This window comes from Physeter macrocephalus, chromosome 11 (genome assembly GCF_002837175.3).
Source record: "Physeter macrocephalus isolate SW-GA chromosome 11, ASM283717v5, whole genome shotgun sequence".
NCBI lineage: Eukaryota > Metazoa > Chordata > Mammalia > Artiodactyla > Physeteridae > Physeter > Physeter macrocephalus.
This window is the reverse complement of record NC_041224.1, coordinates 118,282,007-118,306,361: the sequence shown is the minus strand read 5'-3', so window position 1 is coordinate 118,306,361 and position 24,355 is coordinate 118,282,007. Positions and strand designations below refer to the sequence as shown.

The window sequence follows — 24,355 nt, the reverse complement described above, 5'->3', positions numbered from 1 at the left end:
CAAAGAGTCAAACCTGCTCCAGAGCTGAGACACTGGATAAGGATTCCTGAATACCATCTATCATTATCACACAGAGTTATACAGAATGAATGGATAGGGCCCTTTGTGCAGACACTGACCCAGAGTCTACACTGGAACTCTGCCACCACTGCCAGCATCACTACCGCCACCACCATCCCAGTAACCGAAGAACTGGGACAAGATTTTGAATCTTTAAGACTTCCAATTTATGAGTGCAAACTCAAGTAGATTCATCTCTTTCTTCAAAAATTTAATTATCTATTTCTTCCTGCTTCATTTTCCATCTCTTCCTTAATAAAGAACTATTAAGACTTGCTATCTTTTGTTTTGAAACAACTTATTTTTAAATTATAAAAGTAATGCTCATTTATTGCAAAACACTTACAAAATGGAAAAAATATAAAGAAAATTTAAGTCACCCATTTTTCCACCGTCCATAGATAATTATCATTAGCATCTTAGTATATTTTTCCCAGTCTTTTCCTAAGCATATATGTGTTTTACAACATTGCTATATTTTTTCTATCCTGCTGTTTTTCCCATTTACTATATTGAAAATATTAAGCATATTTCCCAAATGCTTAAATTCCTAAGGGTGGAATAACTAGGCCAAAAATATAATCATTTGGAAAGCTCTCCCTTCACAATGCAAAACTTCACACCAGAAAATTTACCAATAAATATTCAGCAGTAATGTATGAGATTGTCCATTCCCTTGTACCCTCATTACAGTATACTGTTCTTTTCTTTTTTAAAAATGTTATAGGCAAAAATGAGCCCAGATAATTCTGAGTTCTGACTATATTAAGAAAGGCATCAGTCCATTTATATAGGTAACAGTCATGTGCATAATCAAAGTTTTTAATATGTATAGTTAGATACACACATATACACATATTCAAGGAACCCTAAGTGAAACTAAATCAATGGTTAAAGGAATTACTGGAAATATGTTTACTCTTAACGCTCATCTAAGGAAAACAATTATAAGACTGTAAAAAGATCTAGGTCTCCATGTCTTACTTTCTATCAAGTATCATATGCCAGGAGTATTATTCTTTTATTTATTTATTTTTGACTGCATTGGGTCTTTGTTGCTGTGCGCGGGCTTTCTCTAGTTGCGGAGAGCGGGGGCTACTCTTCATTGTGGTGCGCGGGCTTCTCACTGCGGTGGCTTCTCTTGTTGCGGAGCATTGGCTCTAGGCGAACGGGCTTCAGCAGTTGTGGCTCGTGGGCTCAGTAGTTCTGGCTCGCGGGCTCTAGAGTGTAGGCTCAGTAGTTGTGGGTGCACGGGCTTAGTTGCTCCATTGTATGTGGGATCTTCCCGGACCAGGGCTCGAACCCATGTCCTCTGCATTGACAGGCGGATTCTTAACCACTGCGCCACCAGGGAAGTCCCAGGAGTATTATTCTTAAATCTTTATTTTAGATATCTGGGTTTTTCTTTAATTGGGTCTGTTCTACATATCTACTATGTAAATATACAACAATACCTTTTCCAAATTCCTTTGTCCTATCAGATTTACAATGCATTAGAAGCCAATAGAAATTGGAAAGTCTGCTTTGCACATTAAGTGATGCTAGGTCTGTCTTTAATTATAAACAGCTGCTAGGATGATTATTATTTTAAAAAAAGACAAGTGTTGGTGAGTATGTAAAGAAATTAGAACCCTTGGACGCTGTTGGTGGGAATGTAAAATGGTGCAGCCATTATGGAAAACAGTAGGGCGGTTCCTCAAAAAATAAAAAATACAAACACCAAATGATCCAGCAATTCCACTTCTAGGTATTTATCCAAAAGAACTGAAATTAGAATCTCAAAGAGGTATTTCCACTCTCTTGTTAGTGGCAGCATTATTTACAGTAGCCAAGATATGGAAACAACCTAAGTGTCCCCATTAAAGAGGAAAAACACTATCTGCAAGTTTGCTTTACGACCAGAAGTCTACATTAAACTACAGCATTTTAAAAAATGATGACTAACATTAACATGTGCATGCGTAAGTAATAAACCAAATGAAGATATCTATAGTTCAGGCAGCAATTAAAAATATCCAAAAAATGAATTGTATCTCTTTTAGCAAAAGATTTAAGTAATTGTTATTTTTTGGTCTTGGTTAACTTAGCCAACATAGATAGTCCTATTTACTAATTATAAATTCTTCATGAACGGTACCAGATTTTTTTCTGAAAATTTAGAAGTATAATGTCAGCTCTCAGCTTCCAACTAAGTTTGTAACATACGCTTCCTATTGGCAGTATTTATACACACACACACACATATATATGGTATTAGTATATGATAGCAGCTCCTTGTTGCCTAAAAAAATCACTATACTCGGGCTTCCCTGGTGGCGCAGTGGTTGGGAGTCCGCCTGCTGATGCGGGGGGCGCGGGTTCATGCCCCGGTCCGGGAGGATCCCGCGTGCCGCGGAGCAGCTGGGCCCGTGAGCCATGGTTGCTGGGCCTGCGCGTCTGGAACCTGTGCTCCGCAGCTGGAGAGGCCGCAGCGGTGAGAGGCCCGCGTACCACAAAAAAAAAAAAAAAAAAAAAAAATCACTATACTCTAGGAGACACAATTACCACCAAGGAAACTATAACTTTAAAACTTCCAAATGGATATTTCAGGAATGAAGCCAAACAAGTTAATTTCATAAACTTTCAAATGATTCTTGAATAAGAAATGTAGGGAAAATTGTTAAATTAGTCATGGGTTTTCAAATTCCAATAGAGTTCTAAAATTACCTTTTGAGCGAGATTCCTTGTGCTACCTACTATATTTGCTTTGTTATCTAATACTACCTTACAAGTATATAGTTCTTAGTCATTTTTCAATGAGTCTTCATATGTACTATCTTTTTAATCTTCAAAAACAATTCTTAATGTAGATGAGACAAAGGTTATCTTTTTTTTAGTCGTGAAACCTGCAGTGCAGCAGGATTAAGTCTTTGTCACAGGGAGGTGATGACTCCAGGACTAAGCCAGAACTGAAACCAGCTCTGACTATGATGCTGCCTCCCAGTGAAGCAAACAGACAGGTTTCTTATCACCCAGGTCTCTTGTCTTAGTTTAGGCCTAAAAATTCAAATAAATTCGAATGACAACATACTATATACAAGGTAATTAACTATTTTAAGAGTGGATATGGACTTACAGCACAACAGCAGGAAGAACTCTGTGGACCCACTACCCAGTGAAACTGGTGAAAATTATTTAAAATAAACATTTAAACCCTCTGGAAATGGTCCTGAGGATATACTACAAATGAAAAAACATCTATTCAAGAAAATAAATTAAAATTTGACAAGAAAATGAGAGTATGAAGTAAGTGAACCAAGACCATTGGCCTTCCCAGCAAAGTGAAGTGGAAATTCACTGCCAGACTGGTACAGCTAAGAACACAGGACTCCTTCTACCCCCAGCTTCCAAGTGGAGGGCTTTCCTCCCAGGAGGAACAGGACATCAATCATCATTTCTCAACCTGCCCACAAGCTACCTATTACTGAGACTAACTTCCAGGTGAGTGCAGTTGACAGGTGAGGGCTCCCTTCTTCCATCAGTTCCCCACTAACAAAATGGAGGCTCTACCGTGAGCATGGTGCCACTGAGAATACTGGCACACTGATCGCCCTTACCCCAGTTCCTAAGACAGTGGCTGCATGCCAGAAGAGGTGAGTCAAGACCTAAGGCTTCTGTTCCCAACCCCAACCGAGTGCTCGGCTGCTAAAGTAGGGGTGTCACAGAGAAATGCACTACTATCCCGACCCCCCAATTTCAGAGATCTGGCTAAAAGATTTTGCCCAGGAGGAAAAGTAGGCCATAAGACAGATAGCTCCTAATTTCTTCCCATGTGAATTGACTTCATTTGCAACAGAAGTGGAAAAGTCCAAGCTTAAGGGTACTCTCAAAATCAGTGGAGATTTTGGTAAAAGGTACTTGGGAAGAAATTCTTAGACTCTATGAAGATACAGGCTCAACTATAGCTCAGCTAGTTTGAAGCAGAAAACAGCGAATGGGGAGGAGACAGACTTCACTAAAATAACTCATCAAGTCACTAGACAAACAGGCAAATAACAAAATCAAGCCCCTGGGAAGTGAGGGTTGGGGGGGAAGCAGAGGGCAGCACCCAGAGTTGCTATGATGTATTATCTAAAATGTCCAGTTATTCAAACAAATAATTATGAGACATGCAAAGAAGACAGGAAAGCATGACCCATACACTAGAAAAAAAAAGATAACAGAAGCTACTTGTGAGAGTGACCAGATGTTGGATTTAACAGAAAAAACTCAAAGTAGCCTTTATAAGTATGTTCAAAGAATTAAGGAAACCATAGTTGAAGAAAAAAAGGAAGGTATGATAACAGTGTTGCATCAAATTTAGAATATCAATTAAGAGAAATCATAAAATAGAACCAAACGGAAATTCTGGTGTTGAAATAGTATAATAACTGAAATGAAAAATTCAATTGAGTGGCTCAACAGAACAAAAACTAACAGAAATGAGGGGAGAAATAGACAATTCAACAATAATAGTTGGAGACTTCAATACCCATTTTCAATAAGGAATAGGGCAACCAGGTAGAAGATCAACAAGGAAGCAGAAGACAAACAACACTATAAACCAACCAGACCTACTAGACATCTATAGAATACTCTACCTAACAACAGAATATACACTTGTCTCACGCACATATGGAACATTCTCCAAGACAGACCATTTGCTAGGACATAAAAAAAACCTCAGGGACTTCCCTGGTGGTCCAGTGGTAACGAATCCGCCTTCCAATGTCGGGGACACAGGTTTGATCCCTGGTCAGGGAACTAAGATCCCACATACCATGGGGCAACTAAGCCCATGCGCCACAACTACTGAGTCTCTGCACCTCAAATAGAGAGCCCACGTACTGCAAACTACAGAGCCCAAGCACTCTGGAGCCCGCACACCACAACTAGAGAGAGAAATTTGCACACCACAACTAGAGAGAAGCCTGCGCACCACAACGAAGATCCCGCGTGCCACAACTAGGACCCAATGCAGCCAAATAAATAAATAATAATTTATTTTTTTAAAAAAGAAACCTCAATAAATGTAAAAGGATAGAAATAATATAAAATATGTTCTCAAACCATAATGGAGTGAAATTAGAAATCAATAACAGAAAAAAAAATGTGGGAAACTCACAAATATGTGAGAAATAAACAACATACTCAAATTACCAACAAGTCAAAGAAAAAAAGGGAAAAGAGAAAATACTTTGAGATGAATGAAAACGAAGATGTAACATATAAAAACTTATGAGATGCAACTAAAGCAATGCTTAAGGGGAAATTCATAGCTAATTAAGAAATAAGAAGGATAACCCAACCTTCCACCTCAAGACAGTGGAAAAAGAAGTGCAAATGAGACCTAAAGCAAGCAGAAGGACAGAAATAATAAAGACTAGAATGGACAGGAATGAGATGGAGAAAAGAAAAAGAAAAATCAATGAAACCAAAAGCTGGTTCTTGGAAAAGATCAACAATATTGATTAACCTTTAGCTAGACTGAAAAGGAAAATAAAAAGGATTATAAAGGAATACTATGAATAACTTAGATAATAAATTAGATAACTTAGGGATAAGGAATTTAGAGTTACAAACTACTATGTATAAAAGAAAGGGCTTCCCTGGTGGCGCAGTGGTTAAGAGTCCGCCTGCCAATGCAGGGGACATGGGTTCGAGCCCTGGTCTGGGAAGATCCCACATGCCGCGGAGCGGCTGAGCCCGTGTGCCACAACTACTGAGTCTGCACTCTAGAGCCCACAAGACACAACTACTGAAGCCCACGTGCCTGGAGCCTGTGCTCCACAACAAGAGAGGCCACCACGATGAGAAGCCCAAGCACCGCAACGAAGAGTAGCTCCCGCTTGCCACAGCTAGAGAAGGCCTGCATACAGCAATGAAGACCCAACACAGCCAAAAATAATAAATAAATAAATAAATTTATTTAAAAAAAAAAAGAAATAAGTTACAAGGATAAACAGTACAACACAGGGAGTATAGACAAAATTTTATAATAACTATAAATGTAATATAACCTTTAAAAATTGTGAACCACTATGTTGTACACCTGAAACTAATGTAATACTGTACATCAACTATACCTCAATTTAAAAACAAATGGGGGGCTTCCCTGGTGGTGCAGTGGTTGAGAGTCCGCCTGCCGATGCAGGGGACGCGGGTTCATGCCCCGGTCCGGGAAGATCCCACATGCCGCGGAGCGGCTGGGCCCATGGGCCATGGCCGCTGAGCCTGCGCGTCCGGAGCCTGTGCTCCGCAACGGGAGAGCCCACAATGGTGAGAGGCCCGCGTACCGCAAAAAAAAAAATAAAAACAAATGGGAAAAAAAAAACACAATAAAACGAATGGGGACTTCCCTGGTGGCACAGTGGTGAAGAATCCACCTGTCAATGCAGGGGACACAGGTTCGAGCCCTGGTCTGGGAAGATCCCACATGCCGCGGAGCAACTAAGCCCATGCGCCACAACTACTGAGCCTGCGCTCTAGAGCCTGTGAGCCACAACTACTGAGCCCGCATGCCAAAACTACTGAAGCCCGCGTGCCCAGAGCCCATGCTCCACAATGAGAGAAGCCACCGCAATGAGAAGCCTGCACACCGCAACAAAGAGCAGCCCCCGGCTCGCCGCAACTAGAGAAAGCCCCCACGCAGCAACGAAGACCCAATGCAACCAAAAATAAATTAATTAATTAATTAATTTTTTTTAAAAAAAAGGGCAGGACTTCCCTGGTGGTCCAGTGGTTGAGAATCTGCCTTCCAATGCAGGGCACACGGGTTTAATCCCTGGTCGGGAAACTAAGATCCCACGTGCTGCAGGGCAACTAAGCCCGCACACCACAACTAAGGAATCCATGTGCCACAACTACAGAGGCCACGCACTCTAGAGCCCATGTACCACAACTAGAGAGAAGCCCGCACACCGCAACAAAGAGCCCGTGCGCCACAATGAAAGATCCTCAGCCAAAAATAAATAAATAAATAATTTTTTTTTTTTTTTTTGTGGTACGCGGGCCTCACACTGTTGTGGCCTCTCCCGTTGCGGAGCACAGGCTCCGGACGCGCAGGCTCAGCGGCCATGGCTCACGGGCCCAGCCGCTCCGCGGCATGTGGGATCTTCCCAAACCGGGGCGCGAACCCGGTTACCCTGCATCGGCAGGCGGACGCGCAACCACTGCACCACCAGGGAAGCCCAAATAAATATTAAAAAAAAAAAAAAACAAACAGGCAAGGGATCTGAATAGGCATTTCTCTAAAGATGATATACAAATGGCCAATAAACAAATGGATGCTCAATATCACTGGCCACCAGGGAAATGCAAATTAAAACCATAATGAGATGCCACTTCACACCCACAAGGACAACTAGAATAAAAAAGATAGTAACAAGTGCTGATAAGGATGTAGAGAAATCAGAACCCTCATTCAATGCTGGCAGGAATTTTAAATGGTGCAGCCACTTTGGAAAACAATTCGGTGGTTCTTCAAATGACTGAATACAGGATTTCCCTGCTATCCAAAAGTAGAGCATTCCTATGAAACCTTTCATAACGCAAAATTGTGTAAAGTAAAGAAGTGATTACCTTAGGACACATCTTACTAAACAGCTGAACAAAACAAATCGAAACAAAGCACAAATGCTCACAAATACAGTTCAAAGCTATGGCTGCTTGATGCTGTGATGCTGAGCGTAGTTCCCCAGGGAAGGAGCTTAAAGGTGCCTCTCTCACTGTTCAGGGTGCCCACCACCTCTACAAGGGCTCACTGCAAAACAAATTCTGGATGCTATTTTTGCTTTTTACCTTTTTTCATAAAAGTGAAAATCCTCTTCGGCTTTCTTTCAGTTAGCAAAAAGAGGTACTAACATAGATTTTTCATAAAAGAGAAGTGGTGTAAAGCAAACTTTCAAAAAGCAGGGGATACCTGTATAGAGTTATCATATGACCCAGCAATTACACTCAGAGGTACATACCTAAGAGAAATGAAAATATACGTCCACACAAATACCTGTACACAAATGTTCATAGTTGAATTATTCATAATAGCCAAAAGGTAGATGGGGCTTCCCTGGTGGCGCAGTGGTTGAGAGTCTGCCTGCTGATGCGGAGGACAAGGGTTCGTGCCCCGGTCCGGGAAGATCCCACATACCACGGAGCGGCTAGGCCCGTGAGCCATGGCCGCTGAGCCTGCGCGTCCGGAGCCTGTGCTCCGCAACGGGAGAGGCCAGAACAGTGAGAGGCCCGCATACCACACACACACACACAAAAAAAGCTAGAAACAACCAAATGTCTCTGACCTGACAAACATGGTATATCAAAAAAAAGGAATGAAGTTCTGACACATGCTATAACATGGATAAACCTTGAAAACGTTACGCTAAGTGAAAGAAGCCAGTCACAAAAGATCACATATCATACGAGTTCGTTCATATGAAATGTCCACAATAAGGAAATCAATAGACAGAAAATAGATTAGTGGTCATCAGGGGTTGGGGAGATGAAGCGTAGGGAGTGATAACTAAAGGGTACTGGGTTTCTTTTTGAGGTGATGCAAACGTACTAAAAATTGACCGTGGTAATGGTTGCGTCTATCAGTGAATATATTAAAAACCACTGCTGCAAATTTTAAATTGATGAATGTATGCTACATGGACTGCATCTCAATAAAGCTTTTTTAAAGAGTAAACCTTTAAGAAAGTAGTAAGGATGCATTTTTTCTATGCAATGTCTTTATTACCGATTCCTATGTAAATAGAGGACAATTTTTGAGACAAAGACTTTTTAAACCATACATATATACACAAATTTATACGTACAAATAAAAACCCCTTCAAAGTAATTTATAAGAAAGACATTTATTTCAACAATTCTTTCACTGCATGAAACACTTCTATTATATTCTGCATGCATTTGGAATTGCCTCCAGAGTATACTTACTGCACAGTCCTTTGAATATTGTCTATAGCAGAGAATCTGGATCTGATATTTTTTTAATAACTAGAATTTATTTAGAACCAAATCTGATGAAAAATTAGTAATAACATTTTTTAAGCCAAATCTAAATTAATAATTCTCTATTCTGCTACTTTGCTTTATTTTCTTCATAGCACTTTCCATACTCTGATAATTATAGTATATACTTGCTTATTGCCTTTCTGCCCACTAGCACATAAGAGCAGAAATTTATACTGCCCATTGCAGTATCACCAGCACCTAGAAAGTCCATACATATTTGATCAACTGAACTCTCAAAATGACTACTTAGAAAGGCAACACTTCTTTTAAAAAAATGTACAGCTAGTCTTATAATTTTACAGTTACATCTTTTTGTTTTGTTTTGTTTTGTTTTTGTTTTTTAATTTCTTTTTGGCTGTGTTGGGTCTTTGCTACTGTGCGCGGGCTTTCTCTAGTTGCGGCGAGCGGCAGCTACTCTTCGCTGTGGTGCACAGGCTTCTCATTGCGGTGGCTTCCCTTGCTGCAGAGCACGGGCTCTAGGCACGTGGGCTTCAGTAGTTGTGGCATGCAGGCTTCAGTAGTTGTGGTGCACAGGCTTAGTTGCTCTGCGGCATGTTCGATTCCTGGACCAGGGATCGAACCCGTGTTCCCTGCACTGGCGGGCGGATTCTTAACCACTTAGCCACCAGGGAAGTCCCCAGTCACATCATTTATAACTTAGAAATTCTTAAATTTAGCTGGTGAGGAACATAAAGTTAAGAACTGTACACTCCTATCTTCTAATCAAAACTTGAGGCAATATAAAAAAGAACTGACAACTTCTAAGCTTTAAATGGAAACCATAATGGTGGTACAGTCTTTAATACAAAGGGACTGGAATTCAAGTACGCCGTTTAGTGAAATAAATCTTAAAGAAACCTATCCACACTGACAAAAGAACTCTGACACTCAAAAATAAACTATTCAGGCTACTGAAATACAGAAAATACTTCCATCCATATTGTGTAAAAATACTGTTTTCTACCAAAATCATAATTTTATAATCAGAATACAGTTTATTTAAACCTCAAAGGTCCCTTCTATTCAATGTTTAAGGGAAACAGGGACTTCCCTGGTGGTCCAGTGGTTAAGAATCCGCCTTCCAATGCAGGGTACACGGTTTCCATCCCTGGTTGGGGAACTAAGATCCCACGTGCCGCAGGGCAACTAAGCCCGCGCATTGCAACTGGAGAGAAGCCAGCGTTCCACAACGAAGATGCCGCGCAACTAAGACCCGATGCAGCCAAAAATATAAATAAATAAATAAATAAATAAATATTTTTTTAAAAATGTTTAAGGGAAACAAACCAGTCAAAACAAAACTCACTGACAAAAGGAACATCATCAGTATCAAACCTACCGGATCAACAGTAGGCAAAACATCTTTCTTCTCCAGGCCATCAACTTCATCTTCATCTGTGCTGTATTCTTCCATTGTTTCACCACTAACAAAGTGGATGACTCTCCTTGGGACTTTCTTCTTTTTTCCTATGACTCCCAGTTCTACATTTTCGAAGCCTCTTTCATTACTCATCTAATGTCAATAATAAATTAAGAAAAGAAGAGTTTCAAGTGAGATTAATTTTCTTTCATATAACAAAAAAAATTTTTCGGTTGCTTTATTTTAGGGAGTAAAGAAATATAAGCCAATCCTTAAACAGTTTTTAAACAATAAAACAGATCGTACACAGAAAAGCATATCAACAGCATAAACGAAGAGTTTAATGAATAGTAAACAAACCTCTGCATACTCACTGCTGAGGTTAAAAAACAGAACCTAACCAATTAAACTTTTTAAGTCAAAAGCTAAGAAATCAAGCAACACACTTCAAGTCATAGCAATTCCAATGTCATATAATATGTGAAGACATGCTGGACATCAATAATTTTAAAGAACAATGCTAATTATGGAGGGATTAATGTGTTCATATATCAAAGGAAAATCACATAGATGCATGTACATATGTTAGATGCGTAACATAAAATGTTTGTATAAGGTAACCCTGCTAAGTCTTTGAATTTGAGCTTAGCTACATGTGGGCAAACCAAAACCAGTTCAGCTTAATTCTGAACCTCTCCTTTTCCAAAATGGGAGTCCCGAAGTGAGATGCCTTTTAGGTCCAAGTAGGTACCAAAAATGAGTAAACACTTCTATAGATTAAAAGTAGACCTTTGAAGAAAAGCATGCCGCAACCAAAGACATTAAAATTCAAAAAAATTTAAAGCACTGTGCAGGCCAAATAAAACTCATTTGTAAACCAAATCTGGAAAGCAGGCCATCAGTATTCTATATCTGAACTTCTACATTTCTCAGTCACTAATATGTAGATGACAACACAGTTTTCCTGCTAGTAAAAAGATTTAACAAATTTTAAAACTGTAATAGTCTATGGAATTCTAATTACATCCAAATTTCATTCCAAGGGAAATACTAATTTTACCTCACACATATAGCCAATGTTCCAAACTCATTGTAAATGCATTTTGAGGGAGAGGATGAAGAGCTTTTCCTTGTCTTTTTGCCTCAAGTTTAAATTCCTAAGAAAGCCTTTGTTGTGTCTTCTTACTAGAAGATTTCAAAAAGCACAGTGCAAGTAATTGTAAAGAAATATCTGGCAACAGTGGTTACCCTTGGGGTTAGGTACAAAGATGGGGGAGGAGGTACAGGTAAAGGAGTGGTCAAGCGGGCTTTTTATTCTTTTTGTATTTTGTTGTTGTTTTACTTTCATGATGAGAATATGCTCTGATACAATTTTAAAACTAAACCAAAGCAAAATGATACAGGACTATAGGACTGCCATGATTAGAGTCCATATCAGTGGGATTGTCCAAGATAGTCCAGAGTTCAAAAATTTCATCCTCTATAAGGATTCTTACACTTGTAGATATGACCACACATAATTTAAACCCATGATTGTTAGTCAACCCTAGAAAAGTTCTTTGAACTGCTTTTGCAGAGATGGAATTGTACTGATAAAAACAGTGGACTAGAATTGCTCAGTTATGCAAGTATATGTAACTTTATTTTTATGCATTGTTTCCTCTTAATCCTCTAAGGTTCTTCTTAGAAAACAGATATGGCTGTTCTCTGTCCTTCACTTCCCCAAGGTAAGTTTAGTCATTAGCCAGGATTTGAATCCAGTTATATCCAACCCAAAGAACACACGCATTGTTCCATGACACACATGGACATCACTGACAGCAACTATAACTGCTGTAGAGCAAACTGAGACCATGAAAACCTTGACAGCATGGGCTACCTATGGATTAACCAGAAAAAACAAAAACCACAATTCTCCCTAGCCTGTCCTGAGGTTTCAAACATATCCCAGCCCTTAATAAAGGAACACCAGCCTATTCATTGTGTCCATAAATAAGATGAACAACAAACGGTCCACCCAGGCCATCTTCCTTCTATCACCAGTCCCTAAGCATAGTGAGACGTTCCTACACAATCTCATTTTCCCCCTTCATATGAGATTTGGTTTATGGTTGTCCTGACACCAATGTCTCCTTTTGGACCATGACTTTATAGGCAAGGAAAAGTCAGAGGAGCTGGGTTAGATCTCCAGTTATCATACTAACGGGATGCATCTGATGTGAAAGCAACAGTCCCAGTCAATGAACAGAGTTGAGCCCTTTCACAGTACATCACCCTGCCTTATTCCACCCACCACCCCCATCAGAGCAAGCAGCTTCTCATTCTCCCTCTACTAATCTCTCACTGGCTTAATTTGTCTTTTCTAAGACACAGGCAAAGGAGAAGGGGTGTCTCTCATTGGCTTCACTACTTTGTCTTCCTTAGACAGCTTTAATAAATAAAAACATTCTGGCTGGGTCATAATAACAGGAATAAACTTATCTACTAACTCCATTAACTGACCCTTGGCTATATTTTTTCCAAAAGGTAAAAAAAAAATCTACAAAGGTGAAGGCTGAAAGGTGATTCATATTTTTCATTCTAATACCAAAGTTAGTCAAGTATAAACAGACCTTTGAGTAATATTTTCTATACATAATACATAAATGGTATTTTATTTGTTCTAATCATCACATTTCATATAAAGATTTTTATTAAAGAGACTTTTATTTAAGAGCTCTCTTTTAAAATTTTAATATTAATTTTTGATACAGTAAAACCCAAGTTTTAGGTTTATCATCTTAAGCAGGAGTGAGTAACTTTTCCCATAAAGGACAGATAGTAAATATTTTAGGCTTTGAGAGCCATGTAATCTCTGTTACAACTACTGAACTCTGCAAAAGCAGCCATGGACAATACATAATGAATGGGCTATGTTCCAAGAAAATTTTATACAAATCAGTGGCTGGTGGGATCTGGCCCATAGGCTCTAGTTCGTCAACCCCTCATCTTAAAGAACCAGACTGTCAAGTAAAAAAATCTGTGAAAGAATCTATGCCATATGATCCCAACCTCTACTTGGCAAAGAGGGGAGTGTGGGGTTAGTTAAGGGAGGTATTGATGGGTAAAACCAACCAGAAAATAATTTGATTCAAAATTTCCAACAATTATAAATGAAAGTTATTCTCTGAATTTGCAAACATTTCATTTTTACAGATAAACAGTCAACCTGCAGGTCAGAAAATTTTCACTGTCAATCATACAAACTCTACTTCAACAAACTCCAAAGATCTGAAAAGACAATTTCCTAACACCAGGAAATTATGAGATGCAATGTCAATTAACATTTTATTACATTTTATGGTTAACAGCACTGTAAATCTGCTTATCTTGTTCCTTGGGGCCTGTTTTTAGTGGCAATTTTCTTTTCACATACTCCCATAGCACCCAGAACTTTATAAAAACATGTATGACACTTGGAATTTATTCTGCGTCACCTTCCCCAAATAGGTGATCAGCAAAATGGGAGTAGGCACAGTGTGTATCCTTCACTGCTCTATCCTTTAGCCTACAGCTCCTGGCACGTCGTAAGTGCTTGGTAGCAGGGGTGCTAAATAAATAAATGAACAAGTAGTACTGAAATTTTAACTCCTTTAATAATATTGAAGCTGAGATTCTGGTCAAAAGTCTAGTCAGATAAGCTGCTGAATGTCCTGGTTTGAGGCCTAATTCTGAGCACAGACCCAAGCTCCTAACTCTTCCTCCCTTCCCTACATGACACTTGGGATTTCTCAGTTCTGACAAACCGATGAAAGAGTACAGGATGGCAGCCTCTCCTGCCACCCAAGTCTCCACTTCACTGGCCTCTCCCCTCTTACTGTGGTCAAGTAGGCATAGATTTGAGGTTCCCGGAAATGTCTCTGCTTCAGGAATGTGAATGAGAGAGCACAAAGGGAAAGTTAGAAAACTGTTTGTATAGTATGAACCCATTTGTGTTTAACAGGAAAGATTATATATGCATAGGCAATCCCAGAAAGAATACACCAGAAGCTTAACAGTTACTTTTGGGGAATGTGAATGTGAGAAACAGGTGATGGGAGTATTCCTATGACTTTTTACTTTTTGCTCTATGGGCTTCTTTATATTTTATTATTTTTTAACAAAGAGTGTGAAAATAACATATTAGCACTAAGCCACAATAAAGAGCCTCTCTTCAAACAACATTTATCTGGTAAATCAGTACAGGTTTACTTTGCTATTAGACAGATTGAAAGCTGAAGTAGTGATGAAAACAATTATAAGTAACAGAAGGAAAAATCAAATGGAAAATACATCAAACACTGTGGACTAAAAAGGTTCAGTTCAAGTACACCTGTCAACAACAGGTCTTGACTCAACTGAACATAATAAGTGGGCTTCCTAATCAATTAGCGTTTTCCCTGAATTCCTTCTTGCAGGTTACCTTCCCCCTTCTTAAGTAGGAGAAAAAACAATTCCATATAAAGACTAGCCTGAGGAACAGCTTTTGTTAATGCAAACTACCTCTTATAATATTAGAACTATACTCACATTCCGGCACCATTCTCTAGGAATCTGTAGTTTGCGGGAAACGTCTTACTAACGTTCAGGTAGTTAGTCTCAAAAATGAAGCCACTGAAAAGCTTTGTTCTCACTGAGGGTGGGAAGATTTCTACACAGAAGCAACTCAGGTTTTTAACATCAAAACTGTATACTCCTGAGCCGGTTTCAGGTAAAGCCATTTCTTCATTAGTTTTACTTGGCCAAAGATCCTACACTACTACTTCAGACTACCAAATCCCAAACAAAACAAACCTCCAAACCTTACCTAATGCTCTAAACTTACGCTGTCCAATAGAGTAACCACATGGGGCTAATGCTCACTTGAAATGGGGCCAGTTCAAGCTGAGATGTGCTGAAATACACAAAGGATTTCAAAGACTAGTACCACAGAAAGATTGTGAAATATCTCAGTGATAACTCATATTAATTGCATGTTAAAATGGTTTTTGACAAAATTGGGTTAAATAAAATAGAATATTAAAATTAATTTCAATTCATATTAACTACATGTTGAAATGTTTTGATAAATTGGGTTAAATAAAACAGAATATTAAAATTAATTTCACCGGTTTCTTTTTAGTTTTTTAATGTGGCTACGAGAAAATGTACAATTTAAAATGCGGCTGGCATTATATGTCTATTGGACAGCGCAGGTCTGAGCCTTAGTTACCTCCCTGGTGAAATGGGGATAACTCACACCTCATGCAGAAGTTATAAGGATTCAGTGGGGGGAAAAAGCCTGTAAACGCATAGCACCCAGTTGCTATTTGCTAACCAAAGGGCAGATGCCAAGTCAGGCACTCCCACAAGGAGAGACTGAGAAGTGATCGCAGCCGGCGTCACCTGGCTTCCAGCTACTCCAAGGACGCCTTTCGGGGACACGCCTTCCTTCTCGCGCTCGCAGACCCGAAGCTGCAACCTCACCCCTCGAAATCCGAGGCCGCCCCGGAGTCTGCGGCGCTGTCAGAGGAGGCGATGCCCAGCGGCACTCCGACTGCGGTTCGTTCGCCCCTTCCCTCAAGGCGACGCTCGGAGCCGGGGACACAGCGAAGAGGAGCCCCGGGACGCACCTCCGGCGGGCGGCCTGCTCGAAGGAAGGCCGGGCAGGCCAAAAGGGCAGGCGGCAGGCGAGGCAGCCAGGAAGCTGGGCTCTCCCGGCCTCAGCCTCGGCGGCCGCACCTACCTGCTGTGCCGATTCCCTGAACGGAGCGGCGACCGCAGCTCCCGAGGCAGCCCCTGCTTCTCCTCCCTCCGCACGGCTCACCGGCTTCCGGTCCATCGTTGTCGCCACCACAGGACTGCTGGCGCTGGCGAGATACAAAGTAATGGCTGATAAGCCCTCTTCCATTCTCCGCGTCCCCGCCCAGGCGCGGACCGAACCCGCTATCAGGAAGTGGGACTCACCTGCAGCGCCCGCCTAGCGCCGAGCCCGGCCAAGCCACGGCTGGAGGAACGGGACGGGGCTAGGCGGACCTGGGGGTGGGGCAGGCCCGAGGGGCGGGGCCTCTGGCGCCCCCGCCCACCCGGCTCAGCTCCCGGGGCTCGGCTGAGCACCGCCTGGACTGCACAGCTCCCGGCTCCTGCGGGGCGGGGCGGGACGGGGCGGGGTCTTCTGCAGTACGGTTTCCGGCCCGGCCCGCGTCCCAGTTCGCAGACTGGCACCACCAGTGACGTCATGCGTCGTACCTGTACCGGGAAGCTGGCTTCTGGATCTTGGCTCAGCCGCTCACCAGCTGCATCCTGGGCAGTCACCTCCCAGAGTTTGGTTTCTGCACTGTGAAATGAGAACGGCTGCGTAGTGTGCTTCAAAGCCTTGTGACGAGATGTGGTTGCTGAAAATATATTTTTTAATTAACGGCTCGTGCTACTTATTCCATTTCTCATGTGGATGACAGTCTAGTCAAAATACCCTTGAAATAAGAGCCTCAAAGGCGAATTTTGCTTTTACACCTGTCTGAAGTACTTATGTATATGTAACTGTAGAAAAAGTTAAGTGAGACCTGAAGGAGAGCAGAGGGCTAGAAAGCTTCCATTTTAACAAATGTGAGGAATAATTTATTATCTGTTTAGGGTGTGTGTGTGTGTGTGTGTGTGTGAGTGTCAGAGGGAACATTTCAGAATTTTCAGATTTTTCCCAGTGTTCAACCAAATAAAAAAGTCATGATTGCAATGATTATTGCATTACTCTAGTTGGAACATTTCCATGTAAATGGTCTTTAATTGTAGTTTTAGTATGAGCGGCAATTTTCACTAGTTGTAGAGGTCAAAAATAAAATACATTCTTTTGGCCGTGGAGGAGGGGCTTCATTCGATACCCTAGATTCCATTTTCATTCCAGGCAAATTCATAAATGCTCCCCAGAGTTATGGCAACAGCAGGCCCAACACCCATACAACCTTAATTCTTCCTTTCTCTCCTGTGCAAAAGTTCTTTTTCCTTACTCTCTGCTTAGTATTTTTGTACACTTTCTATCCTGCATATGACTATGATAACCTAAAAACCAAACTGAAAACCTTAGAAGCAAAAGTTGCTTATTTGAAAGCCATCTATATTTTTTTAATTGTATGGAAATTCATAATGTATATTCTGGTAATAAAATCAAACTAGCTTGTTGCCAAGGTTCACAAGTGCTGTCTAGTGACATTAGCATGGGGTTGAGACAATCCAAAACAGCAAAAACTGCATAAGTTGAAAAGAAAAATAAAGAACCAATTGTTAAAGCCTTCATGAATTGGCTTTCATAAACAAGACAGTTCTACATTACATGTATTCAAAAATCCCTTTCCTTTTACTGGCAAGAAGGGTAGGCAACAGCTTTTATCGTTAAAAATTAGTGGAATGTTTATAAATGCATGATTTTATTTTGCAAAATGGCAATTAAATATCAAATTACAATTTTCGCTGCTGAGGCAGAACTTATTTTCATGGTTTACAAGTACATTTCTTAGTTTATTAAAAATTCAAAATGCAAGTCACATTCCAGCATGAACCAGAAGTATTTCCTAAGAAGAGTTATTTTTTAACACAAATATGCAATTGAAGAGCAGTCTTTTGCAAACAAACAACTCATAGCAACAGAAAAGCATAGAAATTCTAATGGTTTTATTTTGGGCATTGACATTTTTGTCATTATTTCCAGACTGTCATAGATCAACTAAAAGTGGACAACAAAGCAACATGCCAAATCTTTCTCTCTTTCACTTTGTAGTATAAGTTGTACTGTATTACTATGACAAAAAATAAATTCAGGTATTACTATAATTTACTTGAAAACATAACTGTTACCTAAGTTTAGTTATCTAATGATGCATATAGAGCTAAAAATGTAAATTTAGATCTACCTATTTCTGTGAATGGCTGGGACAACAAAGCTGAATAAAATTCAATAACGAGGAGAGTCCATCCAATAAAAAACAAGACTTTCATGTGGTTTTAACATAGCTACATATATATTTTAGTAGAGAATATTTTTAAGGTTAACCCACTCCTCAAATAGGGGGATATAGTTTCATAATCAATCATGCGTAAGGAAAAATGTTTAAAAAAAAAGGTGTTAAAAATGCACTTTAGGTTGATTTAAAGCAATGGCCACTCCTGATTTGGTCAATTTGGCTAATAAGCTGTCTAAAACAAACACACAGACAAATGCAAGACCACTAAAATTGTGAATTTGCAGCTGCAGCATCTGACCACTGCCACTCAGCAGCTACCTCAACGGAAAGACCAAAATTCTCTCCAGGGTTCCTTCTAAGCCCAGGTCTCTGCCACTATCATAAGTGGCCTGGCCACTGGAAGAATTGCCCAAAGTTAAAAAGAAGGCCCTATTCGCAGCCCAAAGCCACTCACTCTGACCCTTTTCATGAACTTTCTGAGAAATTTGAGAAGCACCTCCCTTTTGTAGACACATGGTGCTCCGAGGAAAGTATTGGGATATTCCCGGTACTTCCACTAACACCATTGGGAGAATTGGACCTTTTTTTTAAATAGGATCTGAGGCTATTACCACTCTTGTGGACACAGAAACAACTTTGTCTGTCTTGAACCCCACCAGCCTCAAGGCGCTCTTCCTCAGAGTACTGAAATTGTCCAAATGGTGTGAGTTCCCAACATGGTTATGAAGGTAAGCAAGTTGGCCCCCTTGCCTTTTTTTTTTTTTTTTGGCTGCCTTGGGTCTGTGCAGTTTTTCTCTAGTTGGTGCATGGGGGCTACATTGTGGTAGCTCCTCTTGTTGCGGAGCACGGGCTTCAGTAGCTGTGGCTTGCGGGCTCTACAGCACAGGTTCAGTAGTTGTGGTGCACGGGCTTAGCTGCTCCGTGGCATGTGGGATCTTCCTGGACCAGGGCTCGAACCCGTGTCCTCTGCATTGGCAGGCGGATTCTTAACCACTGTGCCACCAGGGAAGTCCCCCCACCCCTTGCCTTTTGAGATAGGTTCTTTGCAGGGAACTCATCAGTTCCTTCTTGTTCCTTCTGTCCCAGTACACCTTTTGGGCCAAGATCTCCTGGAAAAATTACAGGCTAATATTTCCTTTTCCCAAAAAGGAGAAATACACTTGCAGTTGACTCCTCAAGGTCTACTTCCAGCTCTAGTCCTGGTATTGAGATTCCCCTCCTTGCTTCTTTCTTGTCAATTCCCAATCACAAGGATTTGTTAGATTCTGTTCCTTCTACCTTATGGTCTTCAAATGACATAGAACACATTCATTAGGTGCTATCTATTAGGATCCAGGTAGATCCTAATAAAACTTTGCCTCACCTCAACAGGTCTCAGGCCTGAGGCCCTAGAATGAATTCGTCCCACTGTCAAGGCACACTTCCAGAAGGGCCCCGTAATCCCATGCACCAGTCCCTGTAGCGCACCAATCCTTCCCATGGGCAAATCTCATGGCCAAGGTTGGTATTTTGTTCAAAATCTCTAATCTGTAAACAGTAGAGTCATATCACATTACCCCATAGTCCCCAACCCTCACACCACCCTCAGTTTAATCGCTCTGAGCACACAGTTCTTTACAGTCATGGATTTACGTAGTGCTTTCTTCAACATTCCTGTCCATCCAGATAGCCAATACCTGTTTGTCTTTACTTGGGAAGGACATCAATATGCTTGGACCACTATGCCTCAGGACTACACAGAAAACCCTACTTACTCTTCACAGATATTGAGACAAGACTTGGCCAATGTGAATTTTGCCCACGGCTCTACTTTACTTCAATATGTTGATAACCTTTTGTTATGTTCCCCTACTGAGGAAGCATGCCTCAGGGACAGCCTATACTTCCTCACTCAGCTAGCACACAAAGGCATAAGGTCTCAAGGAAAAAGCTACAATCTGTTCAAACCCAGGTAAGATACTTGGGTCATTTGCTAACCCCTCAAGGGCTAACTGGATCCTACATGTGTCCAGGGCATATCTCAGTTTCCCGCTTCATGCCACCAAGTGCCAGTGAGATGCTTTTTTTTGGGCTAACAGGTTATTGCAGAATTGGTTTCTTAATTTCTTCTTGTATGCACAACTCATTTTTCCCTTCTAAAGGACAGAGGCCTGATCCTCTTGTTTGGGATAATGAGGCTGAATCAGCTTTTCAAACTTTAGACACTCAGTTGGCCACAGCCCCTGCTTTAGGACACCCTAATTATTCTCTTCACGTTCTATTCATTCATGAAGTTAGCAGGAAACACCCTTGGAGTGCTCATTCAGCCCATGGGGGCAAACAGAGACCTACTGGGTTTTAGAGTCAGTTGGACCCTATAGATCGAGATCTTCCACCTTGCCTCCAAGCAGTAGCAGCCACTGCTGCCCTTCTGCAGGCTACAGAAGAGACAGTTATGGGGTCTCCCTTACAGGTGTTTGTCCCTCACTCGACTGAGGCACTCTTTTTTTTTTTTTTTTTTTTTGTGGTATGCGGGCCTTCCTCTGTTGTGGCCTCTCCCGTTGCGGAGCACAGGCTCCGGATGCGCAGGCTCAGCGGCCATGGCTCACGGGCCCAGCCGCTCCGCAGCATGTGGGATCCTCCCATACTGGGGCGCGAACCCGGTTCCCCTGCATCGGCAGGCGGACGCGCAACCACTGCGCCACCAGGGAAGCCCCGACTGAGGCACTCTTGAAGTCACATCACACACACTTATCTGCTAGCTGACTAATGTCCTATTAAATCTTGCTTTCCTCTCCAAATATCACTTTGTCTCATTGTAACTCCCTAAATCCTGCTACCCTCTTACCATCAGCAACAGATAAAATCTCACATGATTACATAACCACAACTGATCTTTTGACTAGTCCGCATCCAGATTGCAAGAAACACCTTTAGACAACCTTGACATTTCTTGGTTTATCTATGAAATACTACTGGACAACTGAAATCTGGATATGCTATCACTACTCCCTTCACTATAATAGAACCCAATGCTCTGCCCCTCAGTTTCTTCAACCCAACAAGCTGAACCATACACACTATTTGCACCTGCACTTTGCCCTCTGGCAAATGTGCTAACATTTACACTGATAGCAGGTATGTCTTTGGAGTACCTCAGGATTTTGGAATGCTTTGGAAACAGAGGTTTCTTGAGCTCAGGGGGAAATGAAATTGAAAACGGCCCCTTTGTTAAGGCTTTGCTGCATGCAATCTTGCTGCACAACAATTGGCAATAAGTTGCAGGGCATTCCAAAGACAACACTGAGGAAGGAAAGGGAAACTGACTGGCCGACAGAGTTGCTAAGGCCGCAGCATTACAAGATTCAGGCTTCATAAAGAAACCTCCTCCCACTGGTCACTCTAGTCACACCAAGTTAACTATATACTACTTGGAAGGACACCCAACATTTAAAAGATATTATCAACTCAAAATGGATTAAAGGCCTAAATGTAAGACCAGACACTATAAAACTCTTAGAGGAAAAAGAAGGAAAAACACTCTTTGACATAAATCACAGCAAGATCTTTTTTGACCCACTCCTTAGAGTAATGAAAATAAAAACAAAAATAAACAAATGGGACCTAATTAAACTTAAAAACTTTTGCACAGCAAAGGAAACCATAAACAAGATGAAAAGACAACCCTCAGAATGGGAGAAAATATTTGCAAACAAAGAAACTGACAAAGGATTAATCTCCAAAATATACAAACAGCTCATTCAGCTCAAAATTAAAAAAACAAACAACCCAATCAAAAACTGGGCAGAAGACCTAAACAGACATTTCTCCAAAAATGGGCTGAAGACCTAAATAGATATACAGATGGCCAAGAGGCACATGAAAAGATGCTCTACATCATTAACTAGTAGAGAAATGCAAATCAAAACTACAATGAGTTATCATCTCACACCAGTCAGAATGGCCATCATTAAAAAATCTACAAACAATAAATGCCAGAGAGGGTGTGGAGAAAAGGGAACCCTCTCGCACTGTTGGTGGGAATGTAAACTGATATAGCCATTATGGAGAACAGTACGGAGATTCCTTAAAAAACTAAAAATAGAACTACCATATGACCCAGCAATCTCACTACTGGGCGTATACCCTGAGAAAACCATAATTCAAAAAGACACATGTACCCCAATGTTCACTGCAGCACTATTTACAATAGCCAGGACATGGAAGCAACCTAAATGTCCATCAACAGAATAATGGATAAAGAAGATATGGTACACATATACAATGGAATATTACTTAGCCATAAAAAGGAACGAAATTGGGTCATTTATAGAGATGTGGATGGACCTAGAGTCTGTCATACAGAGTGAAGTAAGTCAGAAAGAAAAAAACAAATATCGTGTATTAACGCATATATATGCAATCTAGAAAAATGGTACAGATGAACCTATTTGCAGGGCAGGAATAGAGACGCAGACACAGAAAACGAATGTGTGGGCCTGGAGTGGGCGTAAGGGGGGGTGGGATGAATTGGGAGATTAGGATTGACATATACACATTACCACGTGTAAAATCATTAGCTAGTAGGAACATGCTGTACGGCACAGGGAGCTCAGCTTGGTGCTCTGTGATGATCTAGATTGGTGGGATGGGGTGGAGTGGGAGGGAGGTCTATGAGGGAGGGGCTATATGTATACATATAGCTGATTCACTTCATTGTACAGCAGAAACACAACATTGTAAGGCAACTATACTGCAATTTAAAAAAAAAGATATTATCAGAGATGGGCGAGTGAATGCTACAGCTACGGAACAGCAGAGGTGGGTTTCTGAAGGATGCATATTTGACCAGCATCCTGGGTTTTGGTATGGGCCAAACAGCTACCCTGCTCTTTCTGGTGTCACTCAACAAACTATCTTAAAATTAATACATGAAATGACTGATTAAAGAACTGATAAAATGATAGCCTGGGGAAAACAATACTTTTGGAAACCTCCCATAGTAGCGACTGAAATATGTCAAAGGTATCAGATCATCCGAAATATGACCCAGGAAAACCTATTCATATTCTCAAGGCCACTTTCCTTTATCTCTTGGTTCCTTTGCTATCTGGCAACTGGATTTTATCTAGCTGTCTCTCTCTCTCAAAGATACAAATATGTTCTTGTGATGGGTTGTATGTATTCCCATTGAGTGGAAGCCTTTCCTTGCAGATGAGCAACCACCCTTGCAGTGGCCAAAATATTGTTGGAAAGGATTAGTCCTACTTGGGGAATTCCCTTGGAATTACATAGCGATAAAAGTAGCCATTTCACTGGACAAATTCTAAATGCTGTTTGTGAAATCTGGCCTATACTACAACATTTCTACTGCGCCCATCATCCTCAGTCCTCTGGTCTAGTATAAAGAACCAATAGCATAATCAAAACACAATTGGCAAAACTCTCTGAGGCTATCAGTCTTCCTTGGTCTAAATTACTACCCATAGTTTTATTAAACTTAAGATCTACATACACCCTTTGGAAAACACAGGTTGTCACCATTTTAAATAATTACTGGAACACTTAGGATTCTTGACTCAGGGCTATACGAGCCCCTTCTAGTCAAGGGAGATCTTTTACATTATTGCCAAAGTCTCATTAAGACTAAAGAAAAATGAGCACCTGGTTGAAAAACCTTTACACAGTAAAGCGCTCCTGGGATATGAAGACCTAGAACAACACAATTTACAACCAGGGGACTATGTTTATTGGAAAAGACATCTTTTAAAGGATTCCTTGCAGCCCAGGTGGAAGGGACCCTATCAGGTACTCTTAACCAACCTCTGTGCCAATAAAGGCATTGATTCTTAGATTCAGTTTTCTCATTTAAAAAAGGCTTCCCCACCTGAATGGGCCTCTGAAACAGTTGGAGACCTAAAGCTGAAACTGACCCAAAAGTGAAGCAAATGACACCTGATATAGACAACTCTCC

The 24,355-nt window shown here is 40.9% G+C and overlaps 1 protein-coding gene across 4 annotated transcripts in view; it reads right to left on the bottom strand.

Moving 5' to 3' along the window:
- Window positions 1-24,355, bottom strand: part of LOC102975070 (signal recognition particle subunit SRP54) — an 81,264-nt gene that overhangs the window by 8,202 nt on the left and 48,707 nt on the right. For 2 of the 4 annotated variants that reach the window (XM_028495717.2, XM_007112313.4), the window contains exons 1-2: window positions 16,194-16,399; window positions 10,430-10,603 (exon numbers count right to left, since the gene is read on the bottom strand). The exons of 1 other annotated variant lie outside the window; for it this stretch is intronic. In XM_028495717.2, coding sequence (XP_028351518.1) covers window positions 10,430-10,603; window positions 16,194-16,358 — 339 coding nt within the window. In that variant the 5' untranslated portion in view covers window positions 16,359-16,399. One more of the 4 variants, XM_007112314.4, reaches the window with a different exon arrangement.